Source organism: Bicyclus anynana, chromosome 4, assembly GCF_947172395.1.
Source record: "Bicyclus anynana chromosome 4, ilBicAnyn1.1, whole genome shotgun sequence".
Taxonomy (NCBI): Eukaryota; Metazoa; Arthropoda; class Insecta; order Lepidoptera; family Nymphalidae; genus Bicyclus; species Bicyclus anynana.
The window spans coordinates 4,108,043-4,131,354 of record NC_069086.1 but is presented as its reverse complement, the minus strand read 5'-3'; the positions used below and the strand labels follow the sequence as shown (position 1 = coordinate 4,131,354).

Genomic DNA, 23,312 nt, shown 5'->3' with positions numbered 1-23,312 from the left:
ACATGCTGACATGATGTTTCTTCTTCTTTCTTTAACATTTAAGTTTGGCTTTATTTTGCAAAAGGTTTGGTGTCATTAATGTTAAAGTTACTGATATGATATGTATGAAAGAGAATCTGTAAAATCCATTTACTAATGCTAGAACAATACGTGTTTTTATTTTAGGTTATAAAATTCACCATTCATATAAATATTATTCAGTAATCAATTCACATTTTTATAAATATAATTATTGAGTGAAATATATTTTTTTTTTGCTATAAAGTAAAATATATCCAAAAAAACACTCTGTATACAAAAGTTACTTAACACACCCGCTGACCTTGCCTGTTATATCAAAGCACGTTGTCACCCGCGCTTTGCGTTTAGGAATCCACAAATGGACGAAGCTTGTTGTGAATTTTAAAATTCGAACGTTGTTTGAAGTGTTTTGCCATTATAGCTAGGCGCCAGCGGAACACGACAGGATTTTAAAGTTCCTAAATAGTCTTGAACATCTATAGTTGGCCAAAGACAAAACTTAAACGCTCTTTTAGAAAACCTACAAGAAATTATGGTTCACTAAAGTTTAATTATATTTTCTAACATAGTTTATCCTATGTAACTAGCCTGTTTCTTGGTAACTCAGTAATTATTATTTTTTTAAACAAATTAACTTAAGTGGGGTCAAGTAGACTATTAAGGAGCTACTAGTTATCAGGACTAAATTTTTGTCACTAATTACGTGTTCCATTTAAGTCAAACGTAACTTTAGTGGAATGCAATTATTAGAAACTAGCCGTACCTATCTAAAGGAATATTTTAGTAGTAGTAAAGACGATAATGAAGTGTCGTCTCTACTACTGATAATGATGATGGATGATGATGATGATAAGCTTTCGACGTCATAACGAGGTGACGAAAGACGCCGCGTGAGTTTTCATCCCTACGTTGATATTCCTAGGAATCAACAACATACAAATATTTAAAACAAGTGTGAATAGGCATCCTCAAAGCAAGCGAGTCCCATCTTGGACTATATCTTACTATCTTACCATCGGGTGAGATCATAGTCAAATGCGAATCTATCTCGCATAAAAAAGGCGTAACACCCATCGCCTCAATTTGATGAAGACAGGGTAGCACTTCGTAACAACTTCTTTGAAAAAACTTCAAACTTTCACGTTTATGAGATAGAAATTCGATATTAGGATTTAGCTATCTTCAGGGTATGAGGTTAAGAATATCTAACCCAAGCTCAGATCGTGCCCGACATGCCTAAGCTATTTAGTTCTAGAAAGCTGTTGCATATTCATGGCCGGTCAGAGCACTACACAAAGGAACGGCTGAAAGAAATCCGAAACAATGCGGCTAGACCACAATGCGGGCTGAGGCGGCCAAATCATCAACAGAATGTTCTGGCCTCATTCGTTTGCACACGAGTTTTCTTACATCTAGTCATGCTACATACGCGGCTGATTATATTGTGGGCTTCATAGATTTGACCGCGTTTGATATCTTTTCTATTAAACGACAAGTTATTCAGCTTTTCTTTCTTCTTTTTTTCAGAAGAAGAAATTTCAGTCCGTAGTTCGAAAGTTGGGAAGAGACGGATCTCATAGAGATCGTTACAAATTTAAAACTTATCACCCTAAAACCGAAAATGTCTCTTAAAAGAATGGCGGCCTGTGACCCTGTAGTGTACTAACTGTTAGTTATATATAAGCTAATAATTATGGAGATGATCAAACCATTGACTGCAATCTTTGATTTCAAGAGACAGTGTAGTATAAGACAGTTGAAACTATCAATTGAACTAAAAAGACGTAGGTATATCCATACCCCTCAACCGAACAAGGATCTACGCGGTATATTTTGCCAGTGGTTAAAACCACCCAACTAGATCTTTATCAAATTTGAACCCATAACCTCGCGATTCTAAGTAACGTACATAACGTACAATGAGCTAAAATTGCGGAAGTATTTTTAATGCCATCAGCTCAGCTGTGACTCCTCTTTTAAATCGCAAAAAATATACAAAATTACAGTCTACCGCCTATTATTGTAATTGTCGTTATAATTATCTACTTTAAGATAAAGCACATCCTCAAAAACAGACGTACAGTCACCTGATGTGTTGGGAAGATTAGTTTGCAAAACACCGTAACTTATGGATAATTTTGTTACATCCACTTGAAACAAAAAGTTTATTGTCACATCACTTGTATGGTGATGTATGAGTAAAACATACGAAGTGAAGCATATTTATATGCTTATAGTATTTATGTGCATTTTAATAAATTAAATATCACGGGTCTCAAACTGTGAAGGAAAACATCGGGAGGAAACCTGCAAACCTGAGAATTTTCCTATACACTTCTCTACGTATTTGAAGTCTGCAAATCCGCATCTCGCCAGCGTTATGGACGTTGCGTTTATATTGCCCTACAGCTTGGCAAGTTCGTTGATCCATAAATTGCGGGCGACGGGGGAGCAGGACTGCGCAGGTGTGAAGTCGTACGCGCGGGTCAGAGGGAATGAATTTGCGGGTATGAAGTCGTGCACGCGGGGCATCGCTACGCCCCTCCCGACACGCGCGGAACATCGGAAGTGTTAGAACGAATTAGCCAAGCTATAACCCCGCTCTTTCTGAGGGGAGACTCGTACTCAACACACACCGAATATGGGTCGTTAATGGTGGATCATGTAAATAGCTATAAAAAACAGTTTTGTAATCACAGATAGACATTTCAATGATGATGTATTGTTGGTACTTACCTTACTGTAAAGTATGTCTGGCTATACAGGCTTTCGTTCTATCATGTAATGGGAATGTTTCCGTGTCAATAGAAGCACACATCTTGATGCAAACATTACGTGTACTTTGTATGGTGATGTATGATGACTCCGTGTTGGTTACGCAATACAAACACGTTTGTATTTGATCCCATTCATGAATATCTGATACGCTTGCCCAACTCATTGTCAATGGAGAGTGAAACTGCAGAACAACAATGGATCTTTCCATCTACCTAATGAAATTTAGATAATACCTACTCGTACAATACAAACATTACCATTTAGGTAGGTACTTTTAACGGATTTTAATTTTGTAAAAAATACCAATTACTTGCTTTTTATTGGAATTCATTTCTAAATTATGGCACAACTTTCGTAATAAATGTATATATATATATATCCCATAGTCTTCCTCAATAAATGTGCTATCTAACACTGAAAGAATTTTTCAAATCGGACCAGTATTTCCTGAGATTAGCGCGTTCAACCTCTTCAGCTTTATAATATTAGTATAGACTATATTGAGAATGCCTAATTAAAGATAGGTACTAAAATTCAATATACCGATTCAGTTTCATTCCAAGGTTGATCCCTTTTATTAATTTAATTTAATTGTATAATCAATATATTAGTTTCAATAATATTATTAAACATTACAAAGGAAGTAATATTTCGTTAATGTGTTGAAAGATATCGGAAATCAAAAATTATTTCAGCAGTTAGACAATTTAACAATAAACAACGTCAAAAGGAAACGTCATACTTAAACAATGTTCGTCCTTAAATAATCGTAGTTTGTGAAAAAAAAGAGAAACCGACAGCAAGCACTTACCTACATTAGTAATGATTAATTAGAGGGAAACTGAAAAACATTTTCGGTAATCGAAGGATATTTTCGTTAGGCATATTAGCATCAACAATGTGTTGCTATTTTATAAATCGTAACCTACTTACCTAGTTACTTACTTATCGTCATAAGTATCTACGTGACTATTTATTGCACCCAACTTCGATAGACCGTCATCATCATCATCATCATCATCATTATCAGCCGATGGATGTCCACTGCTGGACATAGGCCTCTTGCATAGACTTCCAAACAAAACGCTCTCGAGCCGCCAGCATCCAGCGGCTCCCTGCAACTCGCTTGATGTCTTCGATCCACCTAGTGGGGGGTCGACCAACACTGCGCTTTCCGGTGCTGGGTCACCATTCCAGCACCTTGGGATCCCAACGTCTATCGGTTCTTCGAACTATGTGGCCTGCCCATTGCCACTTCAGCTTCGCGACTCGCTCAGCTATGTCAGAGACTTTGGATCGTCTGCGGATCTCCTCATTTCATGAGTTAGTTTTTGTTAAATCATTTTCATGTACACAAGTAACTTTTAGTCAACTTCAAAAAAATAAGTGCTCGACAACAGTGCACTTCGTAGATCCACAAATGCTCTGCCTATTTTGAGAACTCATTCACACCTATATAAGTACACCTATATAAGTTATGTGAAGGAAGAAGGAATTTTTTTATATATATAATCTGGTAAAAAGAGCAGAATACTGATAGCCCAGTGGATTTGACCTCTGCCTTCGATTCGTGCGTAGATTCGAATCCTGCCCGGAGCTCTGACTTTTTAGTTATGTGCATTTTAAGAAATTAAATATCACGTGGCTCAAACGGTTAAGGAAATCTGCATACCTGAGTGTTTTGTTAATGCTCAACGTGCGTGAAGTTTGCCAACCAAGCCTAACCCCTCTCATTCTCATCTCATGAGAGGAGACTCGTGGTCAATAGTGAGCCGAACATGGGTTGTTAATGATGATGACCTGTAGACGGATAGTGCCTACTCAAGTAAAAAACTTTGCACACCACTGCTAGACACGTATTTATGTAGATATATAAACATTTAGTTGCTATGTCAGCGATTTTCCCGGAAACTATGTACATAAATTAACATAATGTACTCGCACTCATTTGAATTGAAGAGGACTTTTGTTTAAATAAAGCACATTTTTTCAATAAACATTTTTCAGGTAACGTGAATACTTTTTTGTCTGTCTGTTTGCTATAAATGAAAGCCAAATTAAAATCCGTGACATAGTATCAGATATCTAAACATACAGACAGTGGGCAGAGTGTTAGTTTTATATTGTGTTAAGAAATCACATTTATATCTATTAATTATAATTGGATTACTACTGATAAGCACCTACGTGCAGTTCGTAATCGGTATTGATACATGATAGCATTCATGTTATCGTAAATGTTTCAATTGGTAATCCTTGCAAAACAACATGGCAACACCTTTCCAAACCAGTGGCATGCATTTCATAGGTAAAAAAATGCACTGACTACCCTAAGAACTCAAGACAAACCGATGTTTGACTACAGAATACAGTTGGACAAGGAATTTTCCAATTTTTACATAATGTGCAATAGTTGAAAATTTTATGCACGCCAATGTTCCAAACCTGTGTATTTGGATTTTTACAGCTTCTTTAACATTTTTTAATAACTGTTTCTATTTTAGTCTAATAGGTATATGAGTACCTATCAATCAATTTATTTATTTGCAGATACATGTGCACAATGTATAATATTACTAATACAACAGCTAATAGCCACTTGTTTTTGTTTCTAATACAAAGTATTTTACTCTAAATTAACATACAAGTAGCAAAGGGCCACCTGCGTAGCTCCTAAATAAAGGGTCACGTAACACCTCTGAGGAGGTTCAGCCTTTGTGACTTACCGGTACCGTACGGAGGCTCGCGCGCAGGAACAAAGCGCGGGTCAACGCCCTGCCCGCTCCATACCTGGATACCGGCGGATTTTATAATAATAACATGTCTCAGTATTCCATAATACCATATTGTACTATTTCATGTCCCGTTCTATTGTAAATGATGGAAAGGGAAAGGTATACTGATGCATCTGCACTTATTTTTATTTGCTCGTTTTTTTGCTACGCGATTCTATTCGTAGTTGTAGGAGAATTATGATAGAACTGGTTCATTTTATCCAATATTTATAGAAGCATACTAATTATAATCTCGTATGCTGACACGTTGAATGTCGACCAGTTGCCAGGAATAGTATCTAGGTACTCATAAAGTAAATACCTAGGTACTGGCAACTGGTCAATCATCCAGCCATCGATAGCGATTTGAAAATAGCTTTGCAAAACAATGAATCTAGCAGTATGGGTGGAAAAAATCATTCGATCTATTTCTTCTTCTTTATTCTCGTTTCGGCCGTGGCTAGTTACCACCCGGCAAAGATGAACCGCCAAGCGATTAAGCGTTTCGGTAGGTACGATACTATGTAGAATATCAGAGGTATTGGTTGGATAAACTGGAATACTGTAATAATAGTACCAAAAAATAGCCCACTTCCTTGTTAGACATCATCACTTAACATCAGGTGAGATCACGGTCAAGGGCATACTTATCATTTAAAAAAAAATTAGATTACGTTACCTATAATAAAAAACACGAAATCCCTGTACAGAAACAATATAGTTTTGCTTATTCGAGTTTTTCCGACATCATACCTAGACATTCTACACCTTTTCCTATTTCACTGTAATCCTAGATACTCCTTTAGTTAAATAAAAAACTCAACGGCATGTATTTATTTGCATAGGTGTATTAAACCTCTTACTAAGCACCTTACCTAGAACAAAAATAACTTATTAAAGCATTTTGCTCTTTATTACACTGGTATAGAGTTCTGATTACTTTATTCCTACATTTTTATAAGACCTTTAGAGATAGGAAGCACATCGGAAATACGATGCCACGCGCAGACAAATTTTGTTGAACAAATACAAATTAATTAAGTAATGCTACCTACTTATTTTAACGCCAGTATCGTGGCGTGTTTTACTGTGACAAACTGGTTTAGTTTTTATAAATATCCTAAATAAATCAAATATTGACACACATAAGTTTAACATACCACGTAACTGTTTAACCTTGAAATGGAAGGTACGCCGGCAGAAGTTAGGCAACTCCTAAGTAAAAATAGAAGGAGGGCAGCGGCCATCGAAATCGAAAAGTACGTAAGTTTAATACAGAACGTTCAAACAAAACTCACTAATATTGCGTCAGGATGAATACCAAATCTTGTAGCTTATGTAAGACAAAATTAATGTTAGCTGAAGTCTTTTTACTAAAAGAACTGTCTGGGTACTAAAACTCCGCTGTACATCCATAAACTATAGCATCATGCTTTCAAAAGTTTCTGATAGTTACGTACGTACGTAACCGAGAAGGCTGGAAGAAGACAAAAAGCAAAGTTTGCTAAATGATGAGATGGATAAGCCACAGATAAATTATAACCTTATGTAATACACAAGATACTTACTTTTTAAATATGTCTGCCTTTTTATTGTCTCCGAAACTCCACTGCCATAATTATTATTTTCACTTTTAATGATAACTTTGGGCAATACGTAGGATACTCGTATATAGTCTCAGTTTTATAAAGATTTATATTACGTTTTATAGTTTTAGTTTTATTAAAATTAAAGATACATGGGAATTATTTCAGAAGTTTCTAAGTAACTGAAATGGTTGCTTTTGAAACTGTTGATAACTGATAGTGTCGCTAAAGTATAAACTGTCAAAATAAGTATGCAATAACTTAATTTGACCAAATAGATAGTTAATTCAGCATTCTTGCGAGATCACTGTTAATGCAGCTGCAGGCGCGTTGAAATCTATTTTATCATAACGCTTAAAAGTAGTGGCCATTTGTTTGTCGACATTTACAAATTATTTTTAACCGACTTTAAGAAGGAGGAGGTTCTCAAGTTGACCAGTATTTTTATAATTAGTTAATATAATATTTATATAACAATTTGCCATCATCACAGTGTGTGTATTTTATATTATGATATACAAAAATGCATAGATATGTAGGTAACCAATAATTATTATTGGTCTTACAATTTCTCTCTAGCCTACACACATGAAAGAGATCGCCTAATCTGTTCATACAGGTAGTTTCTAAAATAAAGCCTAAGCTCTACCTTATTTCTAATAGGTATAAAAAGTGGAGTGGAACGAATGGAACCAATAGTCCACCACGCTGACCCGATGCAGATTGGCAGACTTCTCACACATAGAGCATTAAGAAAATTTTTAATTCTTTACGTGTGTGGAGATACCAATTCTTGGGTACGCAGGTTTCCTCATAATGTTTTTCTTTACCATTTGAGACATGTGATATTTAATTTAGTTTAAAGCAATACTGAAAAGTTGAAGTTGCATATCTCGGACTGGATTCGCACCTATCCAAGTCGAAGGCAAAAGTAACCACTGGGCCATCACGACTCTAGGTTTATTAATATTAACATTTATTAATGTAAAACATTGTTTTACCTTTCAGAGGAGAGAAGCTATACGTGACTGCGGACAAGCGCGGTGAGAAAGGCGGCTGCAAGCGGCCTCTTTGCTGGACGCTGCTGGCTCTAGTCGTCGTAGCGATCGTCGCGCTCATCGTATTGGCAGCCAGTAAGTAGATCACCTTTTAACGACTCAAGAAGAACTCTTAGAACCTGCGCAGTAGAACCAACAGTTCAGACTTCCTGAATCCTCAGTTCTGTACCGCTTCAGAAACTTCATATCACCGCAAATGACAGGCGGTCAGAACGCCTGCTATCTGGGCAGTGCTATAACACTACATATAGAACGCGGAAGGTGGAAAGCCGAAGTTAGCAACTAATTTTATTCGGGCTCGGTCCACAAATGTCATAATCAACAGTCGTCTAAAAACAGACTAACATTCAACCCTAGTGCCCTGGCTAAACCATTAAACGGTTAGCGTTCTAGATTATTAATTTTATGATGTAATACCTACTTACTTTTAAAGCTGTGTCTTTGGTCTAGTAGTAAGCCTATGCTTCGGATCATGAGGCCCTTATTCGAAATCTGGGACAACGAAATATGAAGATTTTGTTTCTTGCAAAAAAAATTAGTTGCAGCCAGCAATATCGCAAAGAGTGCCTTAACATCTTCTCAGCAATGGTAATGGTGGAATGGTATAGACATTATCATCCTAAGTTTAAGCTCTATACACCTAACTAGTTACTGAAGATCTTATGACTTATAACACAAAGTGATTCAGGAAATACTTGCCTCATTGTCGCTGAGCTTACATTAACTTCAGCAACTTTGCCTTGCATTTATTTGCATTTGAAATAGCACTGTACAAGTCTACTGAATATACTAATTTACAAAACTAAAAACAAAACGATTTTCCGTATTTAAACAAACCTCTTTAATAACATTTCAGCTGGAATTCTCTTCACAAATTCACCGACTCCCCTCGAACAATACAACGCATCAGTAAGTTCGGCGCGCGCTTTCGGCGGCATCACGAGCGATCACAGTCACGATCACGACCACGACCATGACCACAGCCATCATCACCACGACCACAGCGGCCACGATCATCACCACGAACAAGAACAGAGTACTCCGCCACAAGACGGCACAGGAGCTCAAAATGACGAAGCTAAATTACCCATGACCTCCGAAGAAAAGAGCGATGCGTCTATGTACGGTAAGTAGTAATTACAAAGTTAACCATTTTTTACTGAATTTGGGGACAGCCTAGCAACTTAACTGATGTAGTGAATATCGACGTTCGTAAAACGATATTTCAATGGTTTTTTTACTCTTTACAAGATAGCCCTTGACTACAATCTCACCTGATGGTAAGTAATAATGTAATCTAAGATGAAAGTGGGCTAACTTGTTAGGAGGAGGATGAAAATCCACACCCCTTTCGGTTTCTACACGACATCGTACCGGAACGCTAAATCGCTTGGCAGTACGTCTTTGTCGGTAGGGTGGTAATTAGCCACGGCCAAAGCCTCCCACCAGCCAGACCTGGACCAATTAAGAAAATCTCAAGCAGCCCAGCCGGAGATCGAACCCAGAACCTCCGTCTTGTAAATCCACCGCGCACACCACTGCGCCACGGAGGCCGTCAACATTCTTAGTTCGAGTACAATGCATCTTCTCTCATCATACTAAGCTAGTGCCTAGAATGGCCTTCTGAGGGATATTTAGTCTCAACAACATAATAAGAGATTTTTTTAAGATTTCCTTATAAATAAACGATCGCTTATATTAATCGTAGCATATCTCGTCTAGATAAGTCATCAAGTTAGCAGGTATAACAACTACCTCAAGACTGTCCCCAAGACTGTGTTGGACCTGCCAATGCATAGCTTTAAGCAATGTGTTAAAAAACATTTACTTAGTCGAGGGTACATTGATGACTTCCTTAATGATAAAGATGCTTGGAGGCCGTTGGATCAGCTTCCACCTTCACACAGAAAGTAAAACTATAAGAAATGTAAACAGTAATTGTTATTAATTGTAAATTATAATACTGTATGACTTTTTCAAAAGAGCAACTGTTGAGTTTCTTGCCGGTATCTTCTCAGCAGAACCTGCCTTCCGAACCGGTGGTAGAATCTTTACAAATAGTCAACTGACGTGTCAAAAGTGCTTGTAAACTGAGCTTACTTGAAATAAATGATTTTTGATTTGATTTGATTTGATTACCTGAATTACTAAAGATAAAAGATAACGTATTATTGTTTTCACCAATCAACAAGTACTATCTAATGTGATTTTATTTATAAATATATAGTTTTATAAATATTACGTAGATGGCTAATGTCATGAAAAAAATATTACGACTGTGTACGTTTATTACAATTTATAAAATAAATTAAGCTCGCTGTGAGTTGTCTATATCTATGAGTATGTTCTACCTATGTATGTATCTTCAACCAACATCATAACAACATTCACTGATTAGTGATAGCCAATGTTGGTAAAACTCCCAATTAATTCAAATGACATTTCAAATTCAAATGTAAAAATATTATAAATGATTTTTTTGCCGTAGGAGTATTTTTGTCTTACTGTATTATTAATATTATACTTATAATACTTATGAATATTATTTATGTGGTATTGTATGGGGTAATCTCTGAACTGATTTTGAAAATTATTTTACCATTATTTGGGAGTGTTATTGGCTATATTTTATCCCCGTATTCTGACGGGAACGGCAACAACGCGGGTGAAAACGCAGGGCGTCGGCTAGTTGTGTATATGTTGTAAATATGTAGCTAAAATGGTAAAAACCACGCACCCTTTAACTTAATGTCTACCAATATTGGTTTCCATGCATTACTTCGTTTATTTCGCACGAAAACAGTAAATTTACAAAGACCAATTATGCATAAACAATAAACATGACGTGTATTGTTTCAGTACCAAGAACATTGGAGGGAACCTTGAAGATAGACAACGAAATTTTTACAGCAGATCTTGAAGACACAGAAAGCGAAAAGTACATAGATTTCACGACAAATTTTAGCGATGCACTGAAACATGCGCTATTCGATAGGAACACCATAAATGGAGACAATGAAATTATTGTCGAAGTTATTCAGATAAGGTAACTATTTCCCTTTATTTTATATACAAATAAGACAACATGCATCATTGTTTGGCAATTTGACTAACAGTATATTGTATTTTTTCAGAAATGGCTCGTTGATTGTAACGTATAGAATTCACTGGATCCCCAAGTATAACGCAGAACCGGCGGAAGATCTTATGACAGTGGACACATTAAAAACAAACCTCAATAATTACCTCAATGAGAACAATAGAATGATTAGCGTGTACCACGTTGCCGATGAAGAGTTGCCTACAACACAAGTACTTGATTTATGTAAAATAAATAATTACGATTGTGAACACAAATGTGAATTTGATGATTCTATACTTGATTTTACATGTGTTTGTCCACATGGACAAATAGTAGACATTGGAGCACCGAAAAGGTGTATGCCTCTGCGGGAAAACTCAAAACCAATTAATCCCGAGATTACGTCAGAAAAGGAATCGAATATTCTAAACAGTAACTCTAATGAAAGCACAATGAAAACTAGTTCTGAAGAAAAAGCTAAAACTGAAACAACTCGCTCAGGTAATGAGGAAAGTATGTTTGACTGGACGGAACCACGGCACTTTACACCAGAAACAACAACTGAAACGGAACCTGACTTGAACTTTTCCCATATTTTTGGTCCAGAAACGCCAAAACCGGAACCTGAACCAAGTGCTGAACCCGAAGTCATCCCCATTCCCGAACCTACAGCGACTCCAAAATCTAACTACGAATCAGATACTATAACCGGACCTGAACCAGAACCCACAGCCGAACCACAAGCAGAGCCGGCACCCGAACCAACTTCTGAGCCAAAGCCAGAACCAGAAGCAGAGCCTGAACCTACAGCTGAACCAAAACCAGAACCAGAACCTGAACCTACAGCTGAACCAAAACCAGAACCAGAGCCAGCGCCCGAACCCACAGCACAATCAAACTCTGAGTCAGAGCCAGCGCCTGAACCTACAGCAGAACCAATCCCTGAATTAGTGCCTGCGCCAGAACCCACAGCTGAACCAAAACCTGAGCCAGAACCAACAGCAGAACCTAATCCAGAACCTGAACCAACCACAGTTTCAAATACAGAATCTCAACCTAAGGAAATACCAATAGAACCATCTAGATCCATAGAATTACAATTAGACGACAAAACTACAAACGAGCAAGGATCAAGCAAGGAATCCAAAGACGTTACAACTGCTAATCCGGACACCGTAACGATGATGTCACCAAAAGAAACGCTAGTTTTAGGTTATGAACAAGAAACAAAACAAGATGAACCAAAGGAACCAAACACTACTATCAAACCAACGTATGATCAGCCTACCTTTGATTTAGAGAGTATAATCGCTCTTCAAACAACTGCAGAGCCAGAACCAAATCAAAGTTATTTAGAAATCAAACCATTACCAAAAAATGATAACGATGATAAAGAAATAGAAAGCATGGTGACGACAACAACGAAAACTTCTGTATCTGAGCTACATATGATAAGCGAACCTTCTTATGAACCTAAGCCCGAAATCATATCAATTATGACGGAAAATGGACAGCGAATGAATTTTACAAGTATTGATCCTACGAATTACACTACAATTGAAAACGATTGGCTTGAAGCAGACGACGACAAAAACGTAGAGACAACACAAAATGGTCAAATGGGCTCAGAAATGGTCAACGAAGGCAATAGTGACAATGTTAATAAGACTGAACAAAGATCTTCAAAGAAATTTGAAGATTTTGCTTTTGAAACGACAACTGATAATTTCAATGGAAACAGTAATGAAGATATTACATTCGACCTTTTAAAGAAAAATAATGAAAAACCATATGTTCTCACTACAATAGAACCAACAATACAAAAGACAGAAGATTTATCAGACAAAGCTACGTCAAAAATAAATAATATCGAAACAACGACATTTATTAATATCTTTACAAACAAGATGAATGGTCAAAACGAATCGGAAGTTAAAGAAATTCCCTTAGAGAGTAGTAAAGAAATTGCAGATCTTAATAAAGCAGATTTTATGTCCGATCAAACTGTAACTACATTAAGTAATGAGAGTTCAATGAACAAACAATTCGAGCAAATCGAACAAGGTGAAAATATAGCAGGTACAAATAACACAACTAACGGCCTATCAAATGTTGTTCCTACGATGAAAGACATGCCAGACGAAAGTACTAATGTAAATCATGACATCACGGATGATATGGTTTACAACAGACCACCTGAAATAGTTAAAAAGGAAGAAAATGAAAACAAAGAAGTAACAGAATCAAAAGAAGTAGAAGAATCGAATGAAACTACACCTGATTCAGATTGGTTAACAGAAACTGTAACAGAAGTTAATTATGAAGACGTTATGAATACAAGTGACAAACATGAAACTACTGCAGCGCCTGCAGCCAAAGAAGACGAAATTATGGATCATGTGGTGAGTAAAGACGATATTGAACCAGACTATGCAAATATGGAATCTAAAAATAGCAAAATGTCAGACAAAGAGGAACCTTTATTCGGTATGTCAGACGATTATTATAATGAAGACCCTAGAGTAAAAAGAATTAACATAGATAAAGAAAACTCTAAAACTAGCACACAAGAAAATATAACTGAACCGGATGGTCAACCTGAACTATTTATGGAAAACAATGCAACCTTTAATAACGCACTGGAAACTACAACCATAGGTCAATATATATACAAAGTATTGGCACAGAGTACAAGTGAAACAACTGTTGATAACCCTGTCATTTCGTCACAACCACCTGTAGCAGCTCCTGTTTGGGAAGACCATGATGTAAACGAAGACCTTTCAATACAACAAAATATGAGTAACCACCAGATTGATAATATGAACATTGCTTCTACGGTAGTTCCCCTAACAACTATTTTCACTAATGTTAATAAATTTTCCGAAGATTCAACAGGAATGAGCGAATTAGTGACACATAACGCAACACAGGTTAACAATCTAAATGTAACCATTTATGAAATATCAGGCCACAGTGGAAATCAATCATTTGTTTCTTCAAAACCTACCAATTCTCCATCTACTGAGTTCGTAGATCATGAAACCGAAATGAATCCATTTTTACCAGAAGTGGAAAACAACAAAAGTCTTGTAAAAAAGCTACAGGAAGGCCATGACCTCGAGCCCACAAACTTAAATGAAACTCAAAATGAAAACGTAGAAGAACATAACTTACCTAGTAGTACAGATATTGTTACAGTCGACTCTAAACAAACAGCAGAAAGTAATGAAACGAATATATCAAATACAACGTTAACATTTACTCCTGAAACAAAACCAGAGGCTACAACTACAGAGATCATAGATGACGATTTTCTATTTAATCAGCTTTATACTAACTCCCACGAAGATAAACCTGAATTTACAACTGAAATAAATAATGTAGTAACCTCTTCAAATTCTTATAGTGACAAATCAGCCACGGACACAAATGAGAATAAGGAAGTACTACCTATTTCTACATTTTTATTAGATACCGATGATTTAGATACAACGAAAAAACCAAGTATATTAGCGGAAAATGATTTAAGTCCCTCTACCAATGATCAGTTGACATCTTATCCTATAAAAGCTAATGATAGTGAATTTTTAAGTGTAGTTCCAATTGAACAGGAAAAGTATCCACTGAAAGAAAATTATAATAGTGAAAATAATCAAGAATTAAATATTATTAGTGATTCACCAAAAAAGAGTGACAGAAGGACAATCGATGCAAACAACTTGGATTCTGATATAAACAATGTAGCGTAAATTTATGACATAAGAGAAAAGTTGTACATTATTGTTACTTTGTTTCCTGTGATTTTGAAAACTATAAATATTGTGACTTAAAATACCAATGTAAATTCATAAACAGTGTAAGTCGTAACATCATCAATATTCTCGCTAAGATTCCAAATGGTTCTAAGTTTAAATATACTAAAGATATTTTTATCTATATTGTATTGATTAATAATAATTAATAAGTAATTACTTGTTTTATTAGACTAGTCAAATTAGAAAAAGTAAATCGTCATGAGGATTTTAGATTATTTATTGCTTCACCTACGTGATATCGGTTAAATACATCGTTACATTATTATAATTTCAAACTACCTTCACAGAGTAGAATTTATAAAGGTTATGATTTTTAAAATTGTTACCATAGATAAATGTATATTTTATTATTATTCTATACCGCTAAGTCTTCATTTATTGGAACTTAACAAATCTAAACTCGATTTTAAATACTATCAATATCTTAATATTATGATATTGAACTGTAATATAGGTAGAGATCAATTACTGTAACTTGTATTTTTAAGAAACTAATCCTAGATCTGTGCCGTAATGTGATACTGTCGAAGCCTCGAAGGAGAATGTGGCATTCCAATTGTTAATAAAAAATTATCTTAAGTGGCGCTTTGCGGAAGCGAGGTCTGATTGTAAAATAATAATTATATTAGTTTAGTTCTGTTAACTAAGATATATTTTGTATAATATGGTTGAAAATGTAAAGAAGTATGTTGTAAATAAACATAATGTTAATAATACTTACTTAGTTTCATTTAAATTGTCTATTGAAAGTGTCCGAAATAAAAACCGTAAAGTAGTAAAATATTAGTATATTATTCAGGACTTAACAAATGTATATCATTAACACAATAACATAAACTAACATTGATATAATACTAAATCACAGTTTCAAGTTTACTATCCGTTTGAAATATATGGCTGTGGTGTTATTTCATCAATTTCCTGTGCAATGTTGGTCTCATCATCCATGGCCATTTTTGCACATAGACATTCGTCGCTAATTGTACCATTTCCACTCACGATGCATCTTCCTAATACAGCTTGACAACTATTGTATGGCACAAATACATTAAATAAATCATTTTGTTCATCTGCTTTCCATGCGACTTTAGGTGTACTGATTTCTGTTATGTCAATATCAAATGTATCCTTTATCTTTATCACACCATCGTTTCTGTATTCTATTTGTGGTAAATCATTATCACTAGCATAATGTTTGTTTGTACTTGAATGACATTGTTTTTTACCAGAACAGTCGCAACCTCCACAACTAGTGTTCAGGGTTAGCTTATCCCTATCCCCGATTGGTTCTACAGGTATCATTTCAGTTTTACTGCTAAATGGTTCTATGGGGCTTGCTATGTCATGAAAGTCATCGTCTGTTTTAATTTGAGCACACAAGCAGTCATTGTCTGGTGAATCACCACTAACAATACAACCACCTAAAATTGATTCACAGTTCAACTCTGGTTTCACTTTAATTTTATTGTGATCTTTATTAGATAATGGATTTAGTGACAGATCTTTAGGTTCTTCGTTGCTTATGTGACATTTTTCTTTATGAATTTTATACAATGATAGTTCTATCTTTTGTCCACATGTTGCACAGCGTTTGGAGCCTGCAATAAATATTAAAATATTAACTTCAAGTATCATTATTTAATTAATTGTAATAAATTTAAAAAAATCTCGAGTTGTAGATCAAAAAATATCTGTAAATTAGAATTGATACTATAAATAATTATTTTAAGAAATAAAATTTATAAAATTTTGTTTGAACTTAGTTGAGATACAAAGGCACATTAGTGAAACACACCTTTAGTAGAATCTAGTGGAATGTCACAGTTGGAGTCCGAGGATATTCCGCTGTCGACAGTAGAGTCTATAAAGATACAGAAATAAATTGAAAAAAACCGGCCAAGTGCGGTCGTGGTAAATAAAATAAACGAGTAAAAAAAACATCCCCACTTTACATGTAAGATTTTATTTTACGACTTTGTACACATTTTTAATATACATGCTCATGCTATAGCTTGGCAACTTCGTTCGTAACACTCCCGATGGTCCGCGCGGGCCGGCGGGCGTATAGCAATGAATGAAAAACCCACGACTGATGCACCTCACTTCCCCAAACGCACGACTTCATACCCGCGCAGTCTTTCCCCCCCATCGCCCGCATATCACAGGAGCGTCATCAACAAACATCAACAAACTATAATTTACAGTTTTCTAGTAGTAATAGTCTCTGCGCTAAGCCGCGGATGGACGGACAGACGGACATGGCGATACTTTAAGGCTTCCTTGTCGACTACAGAACCCTAATAAAATCTTTTAAAAAAAAATTACTTCAAAATCACAAAAATAAACTGAAAAGCGAAAAATAGCATCGTATACGGTGCTACCTTCTGATCACTTTGAAGGCGGTACCAATGATGATTATATGTATGATTGTTTCATGAATAAAATGTATTAAATGAAGGTAGGCATAGGATTTTTAAATAAGAAGGTACAACACTTACTGTGTGTGGCAATATGCCGTTTTCTTGAGCATTCAGTTGTAAAAGTTTTATTACAACCCAGAACAGAACAATTTAGCAAACCATCTGAGGTATGAGATTTAAGATGTGCTTTCAAATGGTGTAACTGAATGAAACCTGCAAATAAACAAAATATTCGTCGTCATCAACCCATATTCGGCTCACTGCTGAGCTCGAGTCTCCTCTCAGAATGAGAGGGGTAAGGCCAATAGTCCACCACGCTGACCCAATGCGGATTGGCAGACTTCACACACACAGAGAATTAAGATAATTCTCTGGTATGCAGGTTTCCTCACGATGTTTTCCTTCACCGATTGAGACACGTGATATTTAAATTCTTAAAATGCACACAACTGAAAAGTTGGATATGCATGCCATCACGGCTCTTACACAAAATATTCACTAACATGTAATTAACCATCATCATCTTAGACTTCCCCTGTATTATTATGGGTTTAGATACTATCGTCCTATGCTACCTGAAATCAGCAACACGGCAAATTGTTTGTTGTCATCCGTCTTTATATGATTACACAATTACTATTTTGCGACCATACATGCATTTTTGTTAGCTTTAAGTATTTTTAGCTTCACAACTGTAGGAGCTGTCTACTTTATACAAGCAATTAGTAGACATCTTGTGAATCACAAATGGTCCAGATTTCACTTAATACATATACCTACCTAAAATTGTTATTTACCTATTTACTCCTACATAAATGATGAATAATAGGGTGATGCATAATATGTATTATCTGCTTGGTTATATAATTGTTAAATGAAGTATTGTTGTTTGAAATGACGAACTTTCAGATAATGTCAGCAAACAATTAGTCATAAATATCTAAAGCTCTGCCCAGACCATAAAAGAGTTGTGTACTTAATGAAATAAAGCCCTAAAACAGCAACTTTTATTGATCAACATAATCTTCCTATTTCTATCAGTCTAAAAGTTTACTGCTAGAAACACATCTCACCTATAGGACACATTGATTATGTAATAACCATTTATTACACTAACAAATAACGATGCTGCTTTGAAGCTGTTTTTTGTCAAGCATGGAATTGCCAAAGGCTCTTTAATGGGAATTCTGTGAACAAGTATGTTGTCGCCAGGATTGTAAAGGTTTTTCTGGCGTATTTTTCTCCAATTTTTAGTTGAGCTCGGGGTTAATTTTAAGCTGTGTATCCAATGCTGCTCTTATAGGATCTTACCAAATTCGGCAAGGCAGAGAGAACAACACGAGCAGAGAACAGGAGTGTTGATCGATCATCAAGGAATTCCTTAACCCTACATCCTGTAGTCACAAGTTCAGGAGATTTTCTCACTACCACGCAATGGACCCGGCACCTGCACGGTGAATCCATGGAATGCTAAGATATTCATCTCACACTCTTACAACATTGGAAATCACTATTTCCTCGTAAGGACCCTATGTGATTGACTTAACAGTACAAGCGATACTATGCTTTTAGATATTGGTACGGACCAATATTCTAGTTTGTGTGGAGGAGTTCCATAATATATTATCTTAAAATCACTATAGACTACTATAGTAAAGTATAAATTTTTTCACCTTTTCCACATATCTTACAACTGTGCTGTTTTTGGTTGGTATGAGTCAGCTCATGATGTCTGAGATGGTGTGTAAAGTTGAAGGACTTGTTGCAGCCAGAGTAGTTGCATTTAAACCTCCTCTCTGACTTTGGCTTGTGTGATATCATGTGAGAGGCCAACGCCATCTCACTGCTGAATGTTGAACTGCATTTTGAGCAAACATGAGTACCTGCAAGATATCATTATTTGAAAGTAGGTACATACATATTTTTATTAATTTAAATTAATTACCCCTACCCTACTCCTACCTTACTGCTATCCCTTTTGTCCGCCCAATTCTTCAATTGTTTTCTGTCATAAGAACCTTCTCCTGACAAGTAACAAACACATCAAAAAAAGTCAAATCGGTCCAGCCGTTCACACATTATGGCGTGACCAAGGAATATAAATGGATTAATATTTATATAAAATACTTTTCATTTACTGCATCGAGAATAAAATACTCTTGCATTTTGGTATATATAGATAGTTTAACGTAAGAAGACCTACTTTATATAAATAGTTTTATAATTTATAGCCTTTGATAAGTAGGGAATTTATTTTGTTCTTCTTAATAAATATCTCAACTCTCACTTGATATTATTATGTTTATGTAGTAATAAACATCACATATAGCAGATTATTTATCACTTATACATTAGTAATTCTTTAACCTCTGGCACAATTGTGATATGTTGTATAGTATAGTATTTCTGGGAGTGTTAGGCATTCAACAACATATAAACATAAATGAATTTGTTTATCTAAAGGTTGTCTGGTAGAAATTGCTAAAAGTAATAATAGTTATACTCTGCACCACGAAAGAAGTGCTATGGCTAAAACTAAAATTGATAGTGCCTTACTCAAATGTCAATAAGACCGCCATCACCAAATGACAATGAGCGCCATTATGACATTTTCATTTCATTTTCATTATTATTTTGTTTTTTAATTCTTTGTTATTGTGCAATAAATAATATACATACCTTTGTGTGCATATTTTATATGACGTTTCAGTAATATGTCATCTTTGAAACTGCGCCCACAATTGCTGCAAACTACACTGCAAGTTCTTTCATGCTGCTTTTGATGTCTTTTCAGTGCTGACCTAATAATACACAAAAAAACTTAGATTTCAGTATTAAATAGGGAATGAGGGAGAGATAAGACTCATATCAAATTTAATGTAAACAATATTGATTTCGCATAGTACATGGAATAAGGGTCTGAAATATATAAATATTAATTAATAAAAGTTAAGGATTTAAAAAACTTAATTTATAATCATGTAGTTTTTAAAATTCTCCAAACATCAGAAACACTATCACTGAAACTTAAGTAATATTTTTGTAAAACATTCTGGCATTAATTAAGACTTAGGAAATAAGGCAAGCCCTAATGTGGGATGTTATGTTAACACATTTGCTTCGTGAGACAAAATCAAGACAGATTTCTAATTGTTTAAGTGGTTTTGGGCTAACACAGAAGCATTGTCTGATGGGGCCCAAAGGCAGAAGCATGATCACTGAAATGAAGCATGATGGGTGGAAAAACTCTCCAAGGGCATCTCCAGACTGAGAGCTGCAGCACAAACAGCTCAAACTATTAAGTGGCAGAAGCTTACTTATTTTCATACACACTCTTAGTACAAGCATTTTGATTAGATGACAGTGAAAAGGTCATATTGGTCATGTTATATAAAAATGTAAAACAAAATGAATACTAGAGATGAAATGGATAGCAGTTTGGCTGGATACCGGATCCGGATATTCGGCCAACCATGTGGCCAGATAGCTGGATATCCAGCCCCCAAAATCTACCTTTCTGAACCTTGCAGCAATGTGTATAGCAAAAGACTTTTTTCTGAAGCTGGCCTTATTTATGAAGAGAAACACAACCCCCTGCTACCACTCAATGCAGATAAATTAGTATTTCACTATAATTTTTCCTTAGTGCAGTATGAGTATTAATTCATTCTTTGTATTACATTAATTTACTATTGTGTGATTAAAAATTTAAAACTAAAACTAATTATATTTAAGCTAAGTGATATAATAATAATAATAAATAAGAATTTTAATATAAGTTAGATTAAACTGCCTACTAGTCAGTAACTCAGTAGGTATCTTTTATTGTTAAGCACTATGTATTATATGAAATCACATACATGCACTAATTTGTTATAAAACAACTTACTTAAAACTAAACCTTTTGCTGCATTCTTTGCATTCGAACTGAGGTATATGACTCAGTTCATGTCTTTTCTTTTCACTTTCATATTTAAAGTTTTTAGCGCAATAAGAACACTCGGGCATATCCTCTCCCGTGTCTGTAAAGGTTACTAAAAATTCCTCGAAATATTGTTTACTACACGATTGCTAAGCGCAAAATATATTGTCAATACGTCGTATTCTATTCTGGGGAAAACCACAATGGTCAGAAACATTTTATACCACGAACTTCTTGTATCAAGTTGTTATCATAATACTTCAACGGTGTTATCACGCACGTAGGAGCTTATCCACTTTCATTGCAGATTAGTCAATCCGGTAGTTTCATGTTGGACACCAACCGTATAGCAAATCTCGTAAAATTATCTAGTCGAGGATTTTATTAAAATCTCTTAGCCATAAATCTAAAATCAAAAACAAAACTTTTTCTAAAGAGGAAGCAGACGGACGAGACGTCAAAGTCGTATGCACAAACGTCAAAATTCAAATGAAGTATACTTAGGCTTAGACCATTAATAACTGGACGCGGTTCGCACCCAAATTCACCAACAAAAAAGTCTGTCATTTTTTGAGGGGGACGAGGTAAACTCACACATCGAAAACATTTAACACCATTAAGTATATTCTGTGTCCATACACTACACACAACTATAAATTTGACTCGCAATACACACACGCGTAATTTTTACACACACTAACAAACACATTGTGCACAGTAAAAATATATACAAGCAGTATACTCGACCGTATTTTTGAAATAAATACTTACAGCGCGCGGTACGTACACATGTGATACACATTTGCCAACTTTGTATTTCCATTTAGTTTTGTGATTGTAAATATACTTTTTTTATGTAAACAAATAAAATATTTTGTAAATTGTAGTAAAATAGGAAGTGATGAATAAAATGCGTGTTGTTTTTTGATTGGTAGATTTAAATAAGGCTGATACTATTCAATGACCTTGAAGGATAGGTCGTATTCATATGTTTATTTTGGTGATGCTATCTAGGTATTACCTCCACACTACGTGACCAAATATTAAAAAACCAGTCAAGTGCGTGTCGGGCCACGCGCAGTGTAGGGTTCCGTAGATTATGTTAGCCCTTTAATCCCATATATGTTTTTCTCAATTTCAAAGCCTTTATTATTCCTTACATTATTACATTAAACAAGTTTTTCAATTAATAAGAGTAACAGTTTTAATTTTTTTTTCTGTGTTAGTATATTGTTAGCGTATCTGTTTTAAGTTTAGTATTTTAGTGAGTTAGTCTTATTTCTAATTAATAAAATCTATTTAACTAGTAAGTTGAAATTGAAATTGAGGTATAGCTCGCGTTTCGACCTCTAGTATGAAGTCAAACTACTGCTTGCATGTTTACTGTGACATTGCTTAGACTATCCACAGATGAAATACATAGAATATTCGATTACTGATCGATGTTTGGCTGTTTCGTCAAAAGAATCGATTCTTTTTATAAATTGTTTTTATTAAAAATTTGATAAAATTAAGGTTTAAATACTTTCAAATGAAACGTTACTCCATCTTTTACTAAACTACAAGTTTTTGGCCGTTTTTTATGCCATTTAACTACACAAACCGGCATTTTTAGGGAGCTCCTTACACGACGAAAACGATTACAACAATGAAACATCGATTCTGTAGCAACAGTTTTTATAAACGCATTAGATCATAGATTTTTGATCTTTGCCAGAGGGGTAACGGTTAGCGAACCACGTCCAGTTATTAATGGTCTAAGATACTTAGGTATCTTTGAATGAAGGTCATAGGTGTCACTTCGTTCGTAAATAAAATAACTGACAGTGACACAAGACTACAAACGTCAAATG

General features: G+C 35.2%; 2 protein-coding genes across 3 annotated transcripts in view; one reads left to right on the top strand and one right to left on the bottom strand.

Annotated features, from left to right (window-relative positions):
• Positions 1-15,833, top strand: part of LOC112058625 (titin homolog) — a 75,370-nt gene extending 59,537 nt beyond the window's left edge. For both annotated transcript variants that reach the window (XM_024099545.2, XM_052891435.1), the window contains 4 exons: positions 8,168-8,292; positions 9,074-9,343; positions 11,077-11,263; positions 11,352-15,833. In XM_024099545.2, coding sequence (XP_023955313.2) covers positions 8,168-8,292; positions 9,074-9,343; positions 11,077-11,263; positions 11,352-15,051 — 4,282 coding nt within the window. In that variant the 3' untranslated portion in view covers positions 15,052-15,833. The remainder of the gene's footprint in view (positions 1-8,167; positions 8,293-9,073; positions 9,344-11,076; positions 11,264-11,351) is intronic.
• A 56-nt stretch (positions 15,834-15,889) lies between these two features.
• Positions 15,890-21,935, bottom strand: LOC112058619 (zinc finger protein 564). The gene is made up of 6 exons (XM_024099532.2): positions 21,427-21,935; positions 20,217-20,338; positions 19,211-19,420; positions 17,616-17,750; positions 16,913-16,978; positions 15,890-16,715 (listed from the first exon to the last, which is right to left on the bottom strand). Exons 1-6 carry the CDS (start codon positions 21,543-21,545, stop codon positions 15,994-15,996), a joined length of 1,374 nt encoding a protein of 457 aa, XP_023955300.2. The 5' UTR covers positions 21,546-21,935; the 3' UTR covers positions 15,890-15,993.
• Positions 21,936-23,312: the final 1,377 nt, after the last annotated feature.